Source organism: Penaeus monodon, chromosome 37 (assembly GCF_015228065.2).
Source record: "Penaeus monodon isolate SGIC_2016 chromosome 37, NSTDA_Pmon_1, whole genome shotgun sequence".
Classification (NCBI taxonomy): domain Eukaryota; kingdom Metazoa; phylum Arthropoda; class Malacostraca; order Decapoda; family Penaeidae; genus Penaeus; species Penaeus monodon.
The window spans coordinates 31,231,069-31,248,802 of NC_051422.1; the positions used below are offsets into that span (position 1 = coordinate 31,231,069).

At 36.1% G+C, this 17,734-nt stretch overlaps 1 protein-coding gene across 2 annotated transcripts in view; it reads left to right on the forward strand.

The window, feature by feature from the left end:
* Positions 1–1,027: 1,027 nt before the first annotated feature.
* The window catches only part of LOC119596304 (DNA-dependent protein kinase catalytic subunit-like), a 35,038-nt gene continuing 18,331 nt past the window's right edge, over positions 1,028–17,734 (forward strand). The window contains exons 1-29 of one of the 2 annotated variants that reach the window (XM_037945478.1): positions 1,028–1,294; positions 1,404–1,581; positions 1,683–1,795; positions 2,212–2,389; positions 3,991–4,211; positions 4,493–4,668; positions 4,775–4,859; positions 5,197–5,365; positions 5,551–5,754; positions 5,909–6,030; positions 6,553–6,642; positions 6,917–7,114; positions 7,378–7,548; positions 7,711–7,861; positions 8,345–8,451; positions 8,815–9,007; positions 9,181–9,291; positions 9,419–9,627; positions 10,009–10,189; positions 11,014–11,225; positions 11,545–11,695; positions 11,859–12,037; positions 12,638–13,276; positions 13,425–13,577; positions 14,040–14,290; positions 14,595–14,885; positions 15,188–15,346; positions 15,788–15,943; positions 16,349–16,532. In XM_037945478.1, coding sequence (XP_037801406.1) covers positions 1,712–1,795; positions 2,212–2,389; positions 3,991–4,211; positions 4,493–4,668; positions 4,775–4,859; positions 5,197–5,365; positions 5,551–5,754; positions 5,909–6,030; positions 6,553–6,642; positions 6,917–7,114; positions 7,378–7,548; positions 7,711–7,861; positions 8,345–8,451; positions 8,815–9,007; positions 9,181–9,291; positions 9,419–9,627; positions 10,009–10,189; positions 11,014–11,225; positions 11,545–11,695; positions 11,859–12,037; positions 12,638–13,276; positions 13,425–13,577; positions 14,040–14,290; positions 14,595–14,885; positions 15,188–15,346; positions 15,788–15,943; positions 16,349–16,532 — 5,025 coding nt within the window. In that variant the 5' untranslated portion in view covers positions 1,028–1,294; positions 1,404–1,581; positions 1,683–1,711. The remainder of the gene's footprint in view (positions 1,295–1,403; positions 1,582–1,682; positions 1,796–2,211; positions 2,390–3,990; positions 4,212–4,492; positions 4,669–4,774; positions 4,860–5,196; positions 5,366–5,550; positions 5,755–5,908; positions 6,031–6,552; positions 6,643–6,916; positions 7,115–7,377; positions 7,549–7,710; positions 7,862–8,344; positions 8,452–8,814; positions 9,008–9,180; positions 9,292–9,418; positions 9,628–10,008; positions 10,190–11,013; positions 11,226–11,544; positions 11,696–11,858; positions 12,038–12,637; positions 13,277–13,424; positions 13,578–14,039; positions 14,291–14,594; positions 14,886–15,187; positions 15,347–15,787; positions 15,944–16,348; positions 16,533–17,734) is intronic. The other variant, XM_037945479.1, reaches the window with a different exon arrangement.

Sequence of the window (17,734 nt, forward strand, 5' to 3'; positions counted from 1 at the left end):
TCCTCCCCTCTTTTCTTCTCCCCTCTCTTCCCCCCCTCTCCTTTCCCCCCCTCCCTCTCTCTCTCTCTCTCTTTTTCCCTCTCTTTTCTCTCTCTTTTTCTCTCTCTCCTCCTCTCTCTCTCCCTCTCTCCTCTCTCTCTCTCTCCCCCCCTTCTCTCTCTCTCTTCTCTCTCTCTCCTCCTCTCCTCTCTCTTCTCTCTCCTCTTCTCTCTCTCTCTTTCTCTTTCTCTCCTCTCTCTGTCTCTCTTTCTCTCTCTCTCAGTCTCTCTTCCTCTCTCTCCTCTCTCTCTCTCTCCCATGTCTCTCTCTCTCCTCTCTCTCTCTCCATGTCTCTTCTCTCTCTTTTTCTCTCTCTCTCCTTCTCCTCTCTCTTTCTCTCTCTCTCATTCTCCTATTCCTTCTCTCTCTCCTACTCTCCTCTCCTCTCTTCTCTCTCTCTCTCTCTCTCTCTCTCTCTTTCTCTCTCTTTTTCTCTCTCTCTCCCTCCCCTCTCTCTCCTCTCTCTCTCTCTCTCTCTCTCTCTCTCTCTCTCTCTTCTCTCTCTCTCTCTCTCTCTCTCTCTCCTTTTCTCTCTTTCCCTCTTCTCCTCTCTCTCCCTCTCCTTTCTCTCTCTCTTCTGTCTCTCTTCTGTCTCTTTCTCTCCTTCTCTCTCTCTCTTCTCTCTCTCTCTCTCTCTCTCTCTCTCTCTCTCTCTCCTCTCCTCTCTCTCTCTCTCTCTGTCTCTGTTCGTCCTTCTCTTTCTCTCTGTGTCTTCTCTCTGTCGTCTCTTTCTGTCTCTTCTCTCTCTCTCTCTCTCTGCTCTCTCTCTCTCTCTCTCTCTCTCTCTCTCTCTCTCTCTCTCTCTCTCTCTCTCTCTCTCTCTCTCTCTCTCTCTCTCTCTCTCTCCTCCCTCCCTCTCTCCCTCTCTCCCTCCCTCCCTTCTTCCCTCCCACCCTTCCATCACCTTCTTCCCTCTCTTCTCCTTTCTTCCCCCCCCCCCCTCCTTCATTCCTCTACACCCTTTTTCTTCTTCCCCCCACTCTTTCCTTTTCCCGGTTTTCCTATCTCCCTTATTTTCCCCTGCTAAATTTTGCAACTGTCCTCTTTCCCACTCTTTCTTTAGTTGTTTATTCTTTTTTTTTTTTCAGACTTGTACATTAGCCAGCTTTTAGGGGAAAAGGGCATCATCAGCTTTGGACGTAGTGTCTCCAAGGACCAAAGCTTTGTTGAGGCAAAGAAGAGTACACTTGATGTATTGAAGACGCTCCTGGATAAGGAACCTCAAAAAATTAACAAATATGTTGACGACATCAGAGTAAGTTGTTTTGATAGGAACTATGTTGTATGATCTTTGGCACATACACTACAATAGTTTTTTTTCAGTAGGTTTTAATCCATACTGAAGGAATATTTAAACATTTCAGAAATATACTCTGTATCTATACAATGTGGAGAAGTCTACCAAGGTCCAGGCAGCTGCACTGGACGTATTCTGCACCCTTTTGGCAAAATGTGGAGCCCACATAGATGTCCAGGAAATCAATGTGGATCACTTTATAGAACGTCTTTGCATAGATATCCGGTCTGCCAAAGGATCCACAGGTACTTTGTTTGATTTTTGTACTGTATATTATTGTGATGGCCATTGAAACAAAAAGTATGGTTAAAACTGTGACTAAATAATTTCTTTTCTCCTTTCACAGTATTACAACACCAGCTTCAAACATTAGGGATGCTAATGTATAGCTATCCTCAGAACCTCAGACATCAGTCACCATTGATTCTCAAAATTTTCAAGGGACAGTTAGTAAAACATGTAAGTGGTAGTTTTATGCACTTTCGTTATGATTTTATTTAACCCAATCACTGTGAATTTATGTACTTTCCCTTGTATTTATTGTGAATTTTGTTGCATACAGATGGCTCCACATGTGCTCTGCCACCAAGGAGTCTATCAGTAGGCCCTAGTGACCCCGCCTGATTCACAGATTCCTTGAAATTGTGGGAAAATGTGTTTTTCTTTCTAATACTATTGATATCAATTGTTCTTATTATTATTGATATTATGATTATATTAAAGTGTTATTAAAATCTTGGTAACATTAAAGACAGTGAATTAATACAAAAGAAACTTTCCCAAAATCATTGAAAAGGATAAAAGGGTGAGATTCTTGACTGGGTTAATTTTGTTTAATATTGAGACTTAACCCCCTATGGAATTCTCTTTCCCAGACTGGAAGCAAGCCAGACTTAAATGCTTTGGCGGGTGTGTTACGAGGCCTAGCACTTTACCTGCACCACTTTCCTGAAGGAATTGATGATGATCCACAACTGTTTACAGAGTTGTATAAGCACGTACACAAGGTTTTGAATCCTGACCTCAACCTGCCAAGAAGAGATGCTCAAAGAGGTGGGTTTCTGCTCTGATTTATTTCATACATTTTTCCCAGTCAGGTATAAAGTTTTCATTTTTATTCAAGACCACTTGTCTGAATAGGATGTCTTAAAATTTATGCAGGTAGCACGGAATGTTATATTACAACAATAAAGTGGAGAATATTGAGATCTTTTTACACAATTTGCCATTAATAACATGTGGCACTGTTTTGTGATCCTATGTATATGTTTTACAGCATTAATGTGAAGTATAATCCCTATGCTTATGGCCAATATGCACTATTCATTTCTGTATAGGTTCTGTTTATAACTGACCATAGGTTATTTTATTTCTCTACATATCATGGCCATCCCAGTTTATTGAAGTAATTATGATACTCGTGATATGATTCCATGTTTTAAAATTTATTTTATTCTGAAAAGGTATAGTTGCCAGGAGGTTAGTCACTGCTTCTGTATGCTAATGGTAATATTTATGATCATTTGATTTATGATATCTGTGCAACTGTATTATATGTGTAGACATATGTATCACCTTTTTGAAAGTCTGTATGACATTCTTGTTAAGTATTATGTATGCTTCAAAGATTTTTAATTCTTATAGCTAAAAATCTTTATCAGCATACAAGTTTGCACACCTAAAAATTTAATAAAACAGACAGAGCAAGTGAGGACAGGTCTCAGTAGATTTGAATAGCTTGAAGACGGGGATAATATCACAACCATGTACAGCTGTAGTTGTCACAACCAGATTTTGTGTAAAGATAATCAACAAGACAATCAAATGTTTTGGAAGAAAATGCAAATTAGTATTAGTGTTTATATAACTAAAAGGATTTATTATATATTTTCAATCAGATTGTGGACTGTGTACATTACTTTGGCAAATTCTTCAAAGTGATACTACCCATGCATTTAAACCAGTTGTTATAATTTGAAATCTGTAACATAATCTGCATTCTAGGAGTGTGTACATGGTATTAGAGATACGTTGGAGGTAGAAAACTTGTGTGACTCTCTTAGATCACAGGTAGTGCTGTTATGTTTTCTTTTTAACCCCTTTGGCAATGGGTGACATATTATGTCTCCAAAAAAAATACAGTATCCAGGTGATGCAGTATTTTGTCTTCTCATGTCATGAGTTTGTGTTCCAATTATCAGGCAGTGCAGCATAATTTTTTTTGTGGGTTCTGGTAGAATACACGGAAATGTAAGATTCACTAATACAATGTTATGTTTAATTTAATCTTAATTGCTCATGATATTCAAATTTGTTATGAGTTCTTGCATTTATCTGGTAGTAAAGTGTGATTTGATTGAGCAAGAAATGGATTAATGCAAAGGATAATAACTTCTTGCTTGACTATGCCTTTGCCATGCGACATTCTTTGACCTAAACTGTGGTTGGAAAAAACATGGGCTATTATGGAGCTTCATACATACTAACACATCTTTCATCACTTGACTTTACCAAAAATCCACCTTTGACCAGTGGTTTAAGATTGATCAAGTTGCCATGATAATACCTGCATAAAGTAAGATCACAGTCTTTAGGCTCTTTTGTAAGAAATATGAAAATGAATTGGTGATGTAAGTTTTGACTCTTTTCCACAGCTGCTCTGGAGCTGATTCATACACATGGAGCCAAGTTCTCAACTCAGCTCTTTGAAGACTGTACCCAAGTGTTTCAGTGGTTTGTCAAATGGTGTGGTTCACGAAATAGGGATGATCATAAGGCTGCCTTACCAGCAATGGACACATTTATAGTTGTCATTGCAAATATACTGGAGCTCCAAGCAATGGAGGATGACAAGAAAGGAGTTCCAGTGTTCAAGGTGAAATATTTTAATTTCTTCTACTCACCAGAGCATAGGTTGTACCACATTAGGATTATTTTCAGTGTGTATATACTTACTGCTAGGGGGACAATTAAATAATTTTTTGGTTAATTCTCATATATGTGCTTTACATATATTGTAAAATTAGTTGACCAAACATTTGACAGATTTCCATTCTCTGTAGTCTTTATTTTATTAGATATGAAGTTGTGATTGATTATATTAGTTCAGTGTGTGCTGTAAACTGATTCACATTTCTTTCATTTTGTGAACAAAAGTACCTGCTCCAAGAGTACAACAAGATGCTGGAGACAAGTGAGAGCACCTCAAAGCTGAGTCTGGCAGTAAAGGGATACGGCTTGTTGTCGGGTGCTTGTCGGCAGCTTTTGTCTTCTGTTGAGGTTCATACAATGTTCAATCAGGTCTTGACTGCAAGTCAGCATGCTTTTTATCAGTAAGTTTTGTAAGTCTTAATAAAAATATTTTTCTTGATTAAAAGAATGAATTCTGTTATACATGATATGATTAGGTGATTCTGTGTAACATTGTTAATTTTATAGGTCTGGTGATATCCTTGAGAACAAACTTACCAATTTGCCAAGCTATATAGAATCCTTAGCAATTATCATCAGCAACATGGATATAGTAAGTACTATGTATTTTAATAGGGCATGCCTCAGAAAGTCTGAATTGCAGATTTCAGTTTAGCTATGCTTGATAGTATGTCATTATTTTTTAGTGATTGATATTATTCTTATGATTGTTTTGATTTTGTTATCATAATGGAGATAATAGGCACTATTTTTATTGTTGTTATTACATTCCAAGTTGTGATTATTATTAGTAGTAGTAGTATTGTTATTTTTGAAATAACATTTCAGGTGTTATATTCACAGAATATTTGTTTGAATTATTGATGTAGTGTGCAAAACATGAGGGTTTACTTCCAATTTCCTATGTTAATGACTTATATACTTGTCAGGTGAACAGTGGGATTTTGGAAAATGTTCAGCAACTTTCAAGTGCCCTTGTGGAGCATTTCCCTTTGGTGTCTACTTTCAAGAGATTCCTTGCATACAGAGCCCTTTTCAGGCTCTTCTTCACAGTCTACAACAAGCCTGGATACTTCCATGAATTTTTGCACACTTTTGGTTAGTCTTATTTTCATAATTATTTGTGTACAATAGGGAGTTTAGTAGGAATATGCAAACTTTTTATGAGATATTCTTGGTTGTGAAAAATGAATGCAAGATTAAAGAGTCACATACTAATCTTACGTAGCATGCAGTCATGAGATCATAGATCATTGCAAGTATTTTCCTCCTCCATGCTGCAGTGTACAAAGCCATAGTTCTGAGTTGCTCCCATGCCCCTGAGGTGGAGTCCTCACCTGGGGAACAGGGCAGCAGCTGGAGAAGTAAGACTGCAGGAGGTGAGGATTGGAAGGGCCTCAAGAATGAGGTGGTCACCTTCAGTAGCTACATCCCTCTGTGGACGGCCCTGATGGTGCCAGAGAAGGTGGCCAATATCAAGGTGTCAGGTATAAAAGTTATCTTGTTTGTTTAGCTTATTTGTGTGTATATATATATATATTTTTTTTTTTTACACAATTATTCTATGTAGGTATTAGAAGATCAAATGTTGTTCTTTGTATATATTATTATCTGTGCACTGAATATTCTGATCTCTTACAGGCATGCCAGCAACAGTTATGACGGAAATGAGCAATTTTATATATTCTGAGTTTATTAGCTGTATATTGGAGATATCCGAGAAGCTTGACCTAACTACATACAAACAAAATGAACCACAGCAGGTCAGTTTTTTGTTTATAGACTCTTGTAAGCTTATTTAATGTAAGATTTTCATGAAAGGTATTCATCAGAACAAAACTTTATTTGCTATTTCCATGGGTTAGTAATGTGTTTGTGCTGCAGTGCATTGTTTCTAAAAAATATAAGTAGCACTATTGAAATGTTTCTTGGAAAATCCATTTTAGAAATTTTTTCTTTTATTCTTTCTTATTTTAATGGAAGGAATTATATTTTCTATATATTTTCTTTCAAATTTTGGCATTAATAAACTATCTAATAATTGTATTGAAATGTAAGATTTACCAATTTTACCTAGAGGGAATTTTCCAAGACAATTTTTTACTTGAGAAAAAACACTAAAAACAAAATATTTGTTCTATAAGTACAGTTTAAACACAATGTGTTAATTTAAATTGTATAACTTTTACATTATTCTGTGCACATGAGGGCATTATTCAAACTCCACTAGTTTTCATTACTCTACTCTTTTTTACAAGTTTACTTTATGCTCCTCTTGCCAACAGCAGGTGGAAGAGTCGGGGAGTGATGAAGAAGATCCCGCAACCTCAGATCCTGTGTCAGGATTGAAAGCAAAGGTTCCAAAGGATTTCCAAGTGAGTAGTTGGATACTGAACGTGTTATTTATCAATTTTAGAAAATTGTGCACTTGTTCCTAAGTTCATACAGCATTTGTACAGTACAAATATTTTTGCTGAAGTGTAATTGTAGGCTGAATGATCATCGTATTGTTACTAAATACGAGGATGATAGAAGTAGCAGTTTATTATATATAAAAATATTGATGGCAGTTTATGATTTATGTATAATACTTTTAATAATGATTACAGTAATATTCAATCTGTAAAGGCAATCAAATAACTCTTACAGGTGTACATGAATGTGGTATCACTCTTGGAAAAAGTATTACCACTGCAGAGTGAAGATCAGTTAGAGCCCCACATACCACGCCTGATATGGTTTTTTGTGACTCAGTCCTCACTCCAGCCTCTTGTGTCAGCCCATTATAATGCAACAACCACTGTTCTTACTTGTTCTTGCAAAACTCAGTTTTTCACAAGGAAACAGGTGAGTATTAGCCTCTTTAAGAAGATGAATACTGAAACAGATCAGTATTGTACACTATAAAGAGAGAACAAATTTCTGCACCACAGTAAGATTTGATTTTTTAAATGTTTTCTTTTACTATTTCATTTTTGCAAAATGACACTAATAGAAATGAGATTTCAAATGAATGGACAGTAACTAAAGTACAGTATTCCATTTGTTTCTTACACTAGTTATCATTGCTTATCAATGATTGATAATACATGAAAGAATTATTCTATCAGGACCCAGTGGTGGAAACATCGATCCACCTTCTAATGAGCTATGTGCGTGAACTGCTTCAACGTTGTCGTCAGTATCGTGATCAGCTCCTGGCATCCTGTCTTACACTTATTCTACACCTTCCTTTGTGCATTGTGCAAGAAATCTTTCCCCAACTTGTCAGTCCATTACAGGTAATGCATGTGGTGACAGTAAGGAATATAATGATACTTTTAATTACTTTTTTTGAGATATTACTTCTCTCATATTCCTGATAATGTTTGGGAATGTGACATAATATTTTGTGTATGATATTTACAACTTTTTGTTCTTCCTGTTCATTCATCTCTCATCAGATGGCCCTTCAGCTTGGTGTGAGTTACCTCCCACTAGCAGAGGTGTGCATATTAGCTCTGCAACTGTGGACAAAATCGTTATCACAGGAGATTCTTGGTGAGCACATGCCGCATGTGTTGCCGCTCCTCCTTCCTTACCTTCGCTCACAGGGTAAGCACAGTCCTAGTATTCCAGAAGTATTATGTGTATCTCTATTTATTAGTTTATTTGATTAGTTTGGTATGTAGTTATGAGAGTGAATCTATCTCTGGATCTAGATTAGGCCTACTACCAGAAAACTAATGCAAAGGTGGCCTTTGAGAAAGCTTTTGTACTTTTTTTTATTGTACATGCAATATTGGTTTACCTCATAGCCTTGTATTGTATGTAAGACCAAATCATTGTTTTTTAAATATTAGAATTGCATCAAAGTCATTCCATTAGCCAAATTTTTATGGCTTTTTAAAATTATTAAAAGTTAGTGTTACAGACAATTTAATTTAATCTTTACATATTCTCATCTACAATTATATCCTTTAGTATAATTTGTGGTTGCTTTTTTTTGGAATTGTTTATAGCTACCCACAAAAGTATTCTAATTGCATATTGCTTTTGATTTGCAAATTGCATATGCATTTTATTTATATGTTACAGAGACTGGAGGTGAAGCAGAAGTACATACCCGGGTCATAACTGTAAAGATGGCATTTGCAAGGCAGAGGCGAAAGGTTGACCAAAAGAAGATGAAAGAGAGTAAAAGGGTAGGTATGATAAGGGAAAAGGGCAGAAGTACCTGTGGATTGCTATATTGTTTATTTTATTATTTTTAGAATCATTGAGGTTATCGTTATTATTATTATAATTATCATTAGCATTCTTTTGTGATCTGCATCATTAATATAATTGATATTCTCAGTTTGATTTCTTTCTTTCTTTCTTTCTTTCTTTGGAAGGTTTACTGATTTTATTATTATACATATTACTTCTTACGTTGTGGTTATTACTATTATAGATAATGATATATAATAGTTTTTTTTTTATTCACCTTATTTCCCTCCTCCTTTAAATCCTCTACTCAATTGTCCTGTCTCACTTTATGTATTTTCCTTCCATGTCAATTGCAGGTAGAAGAGACTGCAATGCAGAAAATTCAGCTTATGATCTTGCGTCTGATTGGGAGTTTAGATCCTCTTCTCCGTCTCCACACCATACCTCAGGATCCAGACACCATTGCTCGTGCTGCTGTCAGATGGAATATACAGAAACTTGTCAAATTTGCTACACCATTTGAGCATATTAAGATTGATATACACTTAGGTATACTATCTTTTTATTGTTATTGAATTTGATTTAGTAATAAATGGAAATGTAATGAAGTTATATCTGTTTATTATGTGATTCATATATTCATTTTTTTATAGATAATACCTTTTGTGTCTTAATGTTTGGAATTTTTTTTTTTGGCATAAAGAAAATTTGCATGCTTCCAGATGACCTTTTGCCACATGTGGTGGACCTGGCTGTGAATTCTAGTGACAGACAGACTAAAGTTGCTGCTTCAGAACTTTTGCATTCTATCATCATATTGATGATTGGCACAGGTAAGCAGTATGTATGTGAATATGACATTTTATGTCAATGGAAAAATTGTTGTTCTTAGGTAATCAGGCATTTTTGCATCTCCCTAAATGTTGCTATGGATCTAAGCATTTAAATTTATCATTTTAGGTGCACAGAAGAGTCAAGAAACACAGTTGAAAGAACCCATGGCTCCCCTTTACCGGCACATATTCAGTGCCATGCTCCGTCTAGCTTGCGACCCAGACCATGTCACACGACAGTTATTCCTCACACTCAGCTATCAGACTATCCATTGGTTTACGAACAACAGGAATTTTGAGAATGTTGATACAATGGTCTTGCTAGAAGCCTTGATGGTGAGTATAAAGTAGATTACAAAAAAAGTTTTGAATCAGAATTTTTGTATGCTGGAAATTGTATAATGTAACTTTATAGGTTTACTTGGCTAAAATTATATTAGTTTGTAATTTATTTTACATATAGGCTTACAAGGTATTATTGCCAATATATATACATTAGTAGATGTTTAAAAAAAAAAGGGAATATTTACTTTATAAAGTTTAATTTGTTTTACTTAATAGTATAATGAATGATAGTGAATTAAACCATACAGTGTATTTTTTTTAGATGAACAGCAGCAAGGTCAGTGTAGTGCTAGAGGAAGAATTAGGCTTTGCAGTTGTAGCTGTTTCTTTGATAGAATTACTGATTATCCTTTCAAATCTCCATTGAATTAGGAAGGCATCGTGACAGCCAATGACCCTGCCCTTCGAGATGTAAGTGCCCAGTGCTTGGCAGAGTTTGTAAAGTGGTCTCGCAAGCAATGTCGTCAGCCGGATAGTGTGTCATCAAACATCAAATCTATTCTCAAGAGAATTTTTTCATTCTGTAAACACCCAAGTGCCTTCAAACGCCTAGGTAAATATTATGGAGATGACTGCATATGTGTGTATATTGTTATTTGTTAATAATTTTGTTTTTATAATTATGTTATACATTACAAATATGTTTATTTTATTAACCCATTGGATCTGGTTGCATCATGGCAATCATATCACCAAAAATCCGGGCATTATGCTCAAATGAGCAGCCGCTCTGCTGAGTGGCAGAGACTTTGCGCAGACTCCAATCATCTATCAAAGTAGTATACAACTCAGTGCAAAAAAAAAAAAAAAAAAAACTGAAACACTATGTTACTTTTGTCATTGAAAATTTTTACATAATATTTAATTTTCTGTAAAACAGTCTGTGTCACAACTCACAACACCAGGAATATGATGCTGAGCATGAGAATGGCATCCTCCATGGAGCCGGCACTCTTCCAGTCACCGCTCACAGACATTTAACTCCACACTGATACACTGATGGGAATAATGCAAAATCCTTAAATGAGTAAAATAAACCTCCCAATAGGTTTGTGCACTTGTGGTGAGTCTTTTCCATCACCCCGGTTGCGTCACCTGGTCTTCAGCCAGATTTTCCCGTAATGGCATGTTCACGTCACCCGCCCCTTGACTCGGATTTTTTCATGATGTGATGGTCGTGTCAGCCAGATCCAATGGGTTGAGTTATTTGGTATGACTTGTGTAATGATAGTTGTTGTATATAGTAATAGCTCTTGATATTAGTTGTACTAGTTCAAGAAATTAGTTATTTTGTCATCCTGTTTTTTCTTTCTTTCTTTCAATTTTTTTGTCAGTCAAAAGGTCATGGAAATTGCTACCATTTGTGTCAAATTACAGGTGGTGCTCTTGCCTGGAATAGCATATACCGTGAGATTCGTGAGGATGCCCAGGCTGTTGACATCTGGACACTTGATCTGCTAGCTCATCTAATGATCTCCCTTGACCTAGCCCAAGCAGATGACCCAGCTCTGGGCACTCATGAGCAAACTAAGTCAGCTATTAATCACATTGAGAGAATCATCAAAGTAAAGAGTGATCTTTTCCAGAAGGTAAGGTTTATGTCATATGGTGTATTTCATAGTATTTCCACATTATTGAGATCTTTTATGTTTGATTATTTGATTTTTACTATTTCAGTTTTCCCCCATTCCTTCTTGCAGTGTTGTTACTGTTAACTTGTAACATAGTTATATCATTGATGGTATCACAGTTATCAGCATAATTATTTTTCCATATATAATATTACTTCATCCATATCTCTCTGCTCCTCCTTTTCCAAGAATTGTGCTGTTACCAAACCCCCCAAAATTTGATTAACAATAGTGAGGGTAATTACCACCATAATTACAGCTATTATATTTATTTCAGAAATCTGGCCAACGACGTGTACCTCCAGGGTTTGGTGATGGCACTTTGGTGGATGTGCTGAAGTGGTTATTTGAGCAGTGTGGCAGGCCCAAAGCACTTGTCAGGCATACCTGTATGGAACTTTTAGCATCTTTAGCACCCCAAGTTAAAGGTCTGCAGAAGATTCTCTGTAATCTTTATCATATATGTGATTAGACTACATATAATGATGAAGTTTATTGTTGTTATTGTGTAATTATTGTTTTGTTTATATTTTTATAAAATTTTGGGGGAAAGTTAGTGAAAACACTGAGTTTTTACCAAACATGCCACAGGTTGTGCTTCAGTGCGAGACTTCATTGACAAGTATGTTGGAATTTCGAAATTGGGTGAGATTGTGGACATATTGGAAGGTGGGGGTGAGGCCAAGATGGGCATCAGTTATGTGAAGAACCCTACAGCATCCTCGAAACATACTGGCCGTTCTCTTAAAGATATAAATATATTCTTGGAGGTAAGATTGGAGTTTGATTGCTTCTTGTGTCATCAAGCAATTAATTTTCTTTTTGTTTTACATCATTTGGTCTAGACATTTCATGCAGTATTTTGGAAAGAGCCAGAGTATTTACATATTTTTCTAAATCCTCATATGGGTATGAAAAAGCTTTTTGCTTCCTTTCCTTAAGAGTAGTTAGAGGACAATTTTTTATAGAGTTGAAGCATATATACCCATATTCTCGTTTTACTGAGTAGATAATGCTAATGTAATTAGGGGCTATTTTTCTCAGGAGGCATTGAAGTGAAAGGTGACGGTTTGAATCAGAGGATGCTTATCATATTTAGATTCCATGAAATGAAAGGAGGAAAAGTCACTGTCATGTTCTCATTGCACCAAAGAAGACCTTGTAGATATCTTACAGAAGGTAGAAACTGAGATATATTAAGAAAATTAGTCACATTCTCACATATGACCAACACTAAGAGAGAAATAAAGGCAGCTAAAAGAACTTACTTTGATAGAAGTGTTTCACATGTTAATAGGTAATGGAGCAGAGAGAGAAAATTGTCATTCTAATGTAGAAGTAATAAAAATTCTTCTTTTCTTTCTTTCCAGGCATTGTCAGCTTCACTTGATGGCTATTGCTGGTTGATAGGTCAAGGCATAGTGCCAGCAGCAAAGCTCTTGAATCAGTCAGAAATCCAACTTTTCTCTGCCACTACATATTTCATAAATGAGATGGCTGTCCTTACTGTCAGTGAATATATGAAAAATCATGATACTTTTCAAAATGCAGTTGCTACACCTTATGAAACAGAAGCCACAGCTAAGGTCAAGTGTACTGTTATAGTGAGGTTACTGGACTTTGTGAGTGTTGTACTACAAGAGGGACTCAAGGTTGCTTCTCTCCTGAGCCAGCACTCGGTCTGGTCACCAACCATGTTCAGTCTTTTGACTAGCTGCACTCTTGACCCTGCTAGTGTTGGGTTTGACATCAAAGACACTGAAGTCAACAAACATTTGCCATCACGTTTAGAGGAAGTTCTGGGAATTATGGCCCGTAAAGGACCCTCTGAAGTAATTAGGGAATACTCTGACTACCTGGAAAAACAATTACAGAAGCCAGAGAATGACATAATTAAAATGTTACCATTGTCATTATCTGAGACCTCACACATCAGCCTCAGAAGCAGACATGTCATTGAAGGTGTAGGAGTGTTGGAAAAAAGTGGATGGCTTGCAAAATGCAATGTGGTAAGTTGAATTTGGAATCATTTGTAATTCTGATTACAATCCTTATATGTAAGTACTACCAGTGTTAAGACAGCCTATTTATGCTTGTGAGAAAAACCTTGTCACTTCAATTCTATTCTGTTGTAAATGAACTATGCTTCACTTTCAGGTCAGCTACTCAATAGCAAAGGAATTAGTAGACTGGTTGTGTGGGAGTATATTCAAGGATCAGAATTTGAGTGTGTCTGGTATATCTCCCCATCCAAGTTTACTGAAGTTTTTATATGCTGTAATGCAATTGGCCATTACACTTGATCCAATGGTGAGTTAAATCAAAATTTGCTGTAGAGCTTATAATATAAAGTAGAGCTAAAGCTTAACTTTTCATTGATGGTATCAGAAATCTCTCGGTGTCACTGATTCTGGTGACGTCTGGCAACTTTCCTACTGTTTGGCCCAGGAATCCGTGATGCGCCATCGTGCCTATAACCATACCTGTCATGATGAGTTGGTTTGTTATGATGGTTATAGATACGGCCCGGCAGTATGAGGTTGAAGATAAGGATGAGCTGCAAATGTAGTAGAACAGTCCTCATATTTAGTTCATTCATGTACTCTTGGTGTATTTAAGTCTATCTAGCCAAAAATATAAAAAGTATCTCATACATTCACATACATTTGATAATTTTTTGTTCCTTCTTTCTTTGATATGTCAGGAGTTTTGAATACAAGATTTCCTTTTAGAATGTCATATTGTTTGAAGATAAGCCCTCTCCCCCTTCAGGTGAAGCATCACCTTCTTACCTGGGCCACCAACAGTGACACTGTCATTGGAACTAGTGGGAAAGAGGTAGAAAAGGGATCACATGTTCTCAGTGTTCTCGGACCAAACTTGATTCCCCACTTCCTTGAATCCCCTGATGATGCGTTGTCGCGGTGTGTTGAAATGATTCGTGAAGGAAGATTTCTGCCTGCCATGGGATTTGCTTCTGCTCTCCTCACCTGTCTCATTAGGAATGCTGGCATTAGGAAAAGGTAAAGTGTTTTTTTATGTACATTTTATTAGAGTTCACTTGATTTACACAATTTGTGCCAAATAGATTCTTAATATTTTCATTATATCTGAAATTGAACACATTAGCAATCCCTCATATCTTATTTCTTAAGATTCATATAAGCTAGGAGCTTGATAAATGTTTTGTTCTCTTCCATTGAGGTTTCATTGTCCAATAAGTTTTGTTATAGGGTTCATTGTTACAAGTAAGTCTGGGTCAGGATCTTCAGCCTATTGCATTGGCTTACATTATAGATTTCTAATTTATGTCTTTATGCTTTACAGATATTCAGTCAAAGTTGTCCAAAGTTTCCTGAAGCATTGGCCAACACTTGCAGCTCAGGCTGGCAAGACGAGCCTTCACCAAGATTCGGTTCTTGGGCTATTATCATCCCTCTTTCTGATTGATCGTGAGGGTATAATAAAAGACCACTGCACAAGTTCGAGGTTTGATATTGTCGTATTTTACAATGGTATCCTGGCAGATGCAAAGGTAGAACTTCAGGCCAAGATAAAAGTACTGAAGCTGCTCCCTTTTTTCTTCACAATGGGAGAAGACATTGCAAAGTCTGTCAGGTAGAGGTTCAACTCCAACATGTAATAAACCTTAATTTTTGCTCTTGTTTCTGGATTGGTAACTTTTTTTAATTATTATTGTAAATGTCTTCCAATGACATATTTAGCAAAAGTAGGGAAAATTATTCCTTCGTAATTATGAACTGTTGTGGATTGTTATTGTGTCTGTTAATTTTGTGCTTTCTTTTCATTGTACATGAAGATTTTCAACAGATGGGAATTCATTGGTATTAAAATGAAGTATTTTGTAATTAACAGATTTTGAGTTTCATATATGTATCTATAAAAATTTATTTTTCTAGTGAAGCCATGGAAATGCTGAGCTTGAACCACTTTCCTCTTCAATCAACGGAATTCCCCAAAGGAGGTGCCCGAGATCGCGAATATCAGCAAGCGCTCTGTGAGATTTTAACTGCTCTAGAATTGTCACTCTCTCCTATACTTCTCCAGTTTGTTGTCAAGTAAGTTTTTTATGTGTGGTTGAATAGGTATAGTTGTTTAATCTATCTGTGACAGTATTAGAAATCTCTCTGCATCATAGACTCCAGTGATTTCTGGTAACCGTTGTGCTGCTGGGAACGGGAAGGATGGCTGTGTAGCCATCCTGGCAGATCAAACAGTTTGTTATGACTGCTATACACGTGACCCAGCAGTGACGGGTTAATCTGAAAGAAAGAGTATTGAACTGTAGAATGTTTTAACAAATTTTTTGCAGTGTGATTATTGTTAATTCTTTTAATTTTATTTTGATTTTTTATTTACATCAAACATTCTGAAATACTAGATGTATATGGTTAAGAAAAATTGATACTGGCTAGCAGTGTCAGTGTCCATTATTGGATATATGCCAGTGATTGTATTTTTATGAAAAGAAGCACTCTTAACAAGGATTTTGTTTTCAGCCTTTTCTGTCGAGAAGATAAACACCGATATGAAGAAGCGATGCATGAGTCCTTGGAGAAATATATGAAAAAATTGCCATTACTTAAACAGCAAGAAACTCTGAAACATATCTATGATATGTATAATGATCCTACATGTATTAAGCAAAATCTAAGGTATGCATTTCATCCTTGGTGAATATGAGCTTAGCATTATGTCTATTTAAGCTTTAGTTCTGTAGCATTATGTCTATTTAAGCTTTAGTTCTGTTGTCAGCAAAAGTGGGAGGGCTTTCCTTATGTTTAGTTTTTAGTTTTTTTTGTTTTATTTATTATTATTTTTTAATTATTATTTTTGTTGTTGTAGTTGTAGCAAAAGTTCTTGGAAATAACCTGCTTTTCTCACTTATTCAGCTGATCTGTGGTGACGATGACCATGGTTTGCCAAAAAGGTTATCAAAGTGTAGATCAGCAGTGTTGTCAATGAAAAGAGATTGAGGGAGGGACTGCATTTAGACTATACAAATTGATATGAGATTTTTGTAGGTAAGCCTTTAATACATGAATATTTCTTTCTGACAGATACAACATAATGGATCTTGTTTTAACTCCACTCCTCCAGCAAGCTGAAACAATTCCGATGCAGAATTTCTTACTAAATGTGATTAGTGCTGTCATGGTTGGCATGTCAGCCCCAGTACAAGGACGATCGGACGAACAACACAAAACTCTGGTGACTAAAGTTGGAAGCTTCATGATTTTGCAGGTTGGTGATTTACTTGTGGCTTTATAATCTTTTGTGTCTGTATCTTTGGTATTGGTAAAGAAGTAAAAGATTTTGAACTTCAGAGTTTTGTGATGATTTATTATTAGTTGTCAAGGACCATTTTCTAGCATTCAGTGCTAAGGAAACCCTTCACTTTTTTCAGTTATTTAGTAAAGGGGAGGGGGCCCTTTACTTGTGCCAGATGGGGAGATATGTAATTTTTGAGTAAGAGAAAAACATGCAAAGAATGTGGCAAAAAAATTAGTTTGGGTACCTGGCAATAACAGACTATGTTTGAATTTTATATCCATTGAGCTCCTGTTTTCATGCTCTGGATCTCCATTTTTTTTTTTTTTTCTTTTCTTTTCTTTTCTTTTCTTTTTTTTTTTTTTTTTTGTAAAACTGGAAAACTGTATTTTTTGTTTTATTTTCCTCTACAACAGAAAAAAAAGAAAAGAAAATGGTAAGATGATCATACAATCTCGACTACATTCTTGGGGCCAGATTCACCTAACATATGATCGTAACACATTTTCGAGCTATAAAGTAATTGAGTTATGTAATAAGTAAACAGAACTCGACAGGGACCGGAGAATAAGAGTATTTCAAATTATGTGCCCAGATTTATGAGATGCTTATGGGAAGCCAAAAATTTGGTTGCAGTGAACAATTTGAAACTCAAGCATTGTGGTTCACTCAAATTAAAGTGCACATTCAATGAGAAAAACTGGATCGATACAGACTTCTGCTTTCTGGACCAAGAAGTTGGACCAATTAATTTGGTTCAGCCGTACCTGAGAGCCCTAGGCACGGACACAATTCACGATACCCAGATGTACCCTCAAATTACCATGGCCGTCCAGTCGGTGGAAGGTTTAAAGAAATCATACCCAGATCAGTTTAACAAAATTGGGAAATTTAATGGAAAATACCACATAGTACTGAAAAGAATGTTCAAAACTAGTTGTCCATAGGCCAAGAAAATTTTGTACTCATAAAAAGGAGGAACTTCAAAACCAGCTTGAAGAAATGGAAAAAACTGGAGTTATCAATAAGGTGTCGGAACCTACAGATTGGATCAACAGCAAGGTTTGCATCATGAAGAAAGATGGCAGTATACGCAATGTTTAGATCCAAAAGACTAGAACAAAGCTATAAAGAGAAGCCATCACAAGATACTTATGCTAGAGGATATCACACAC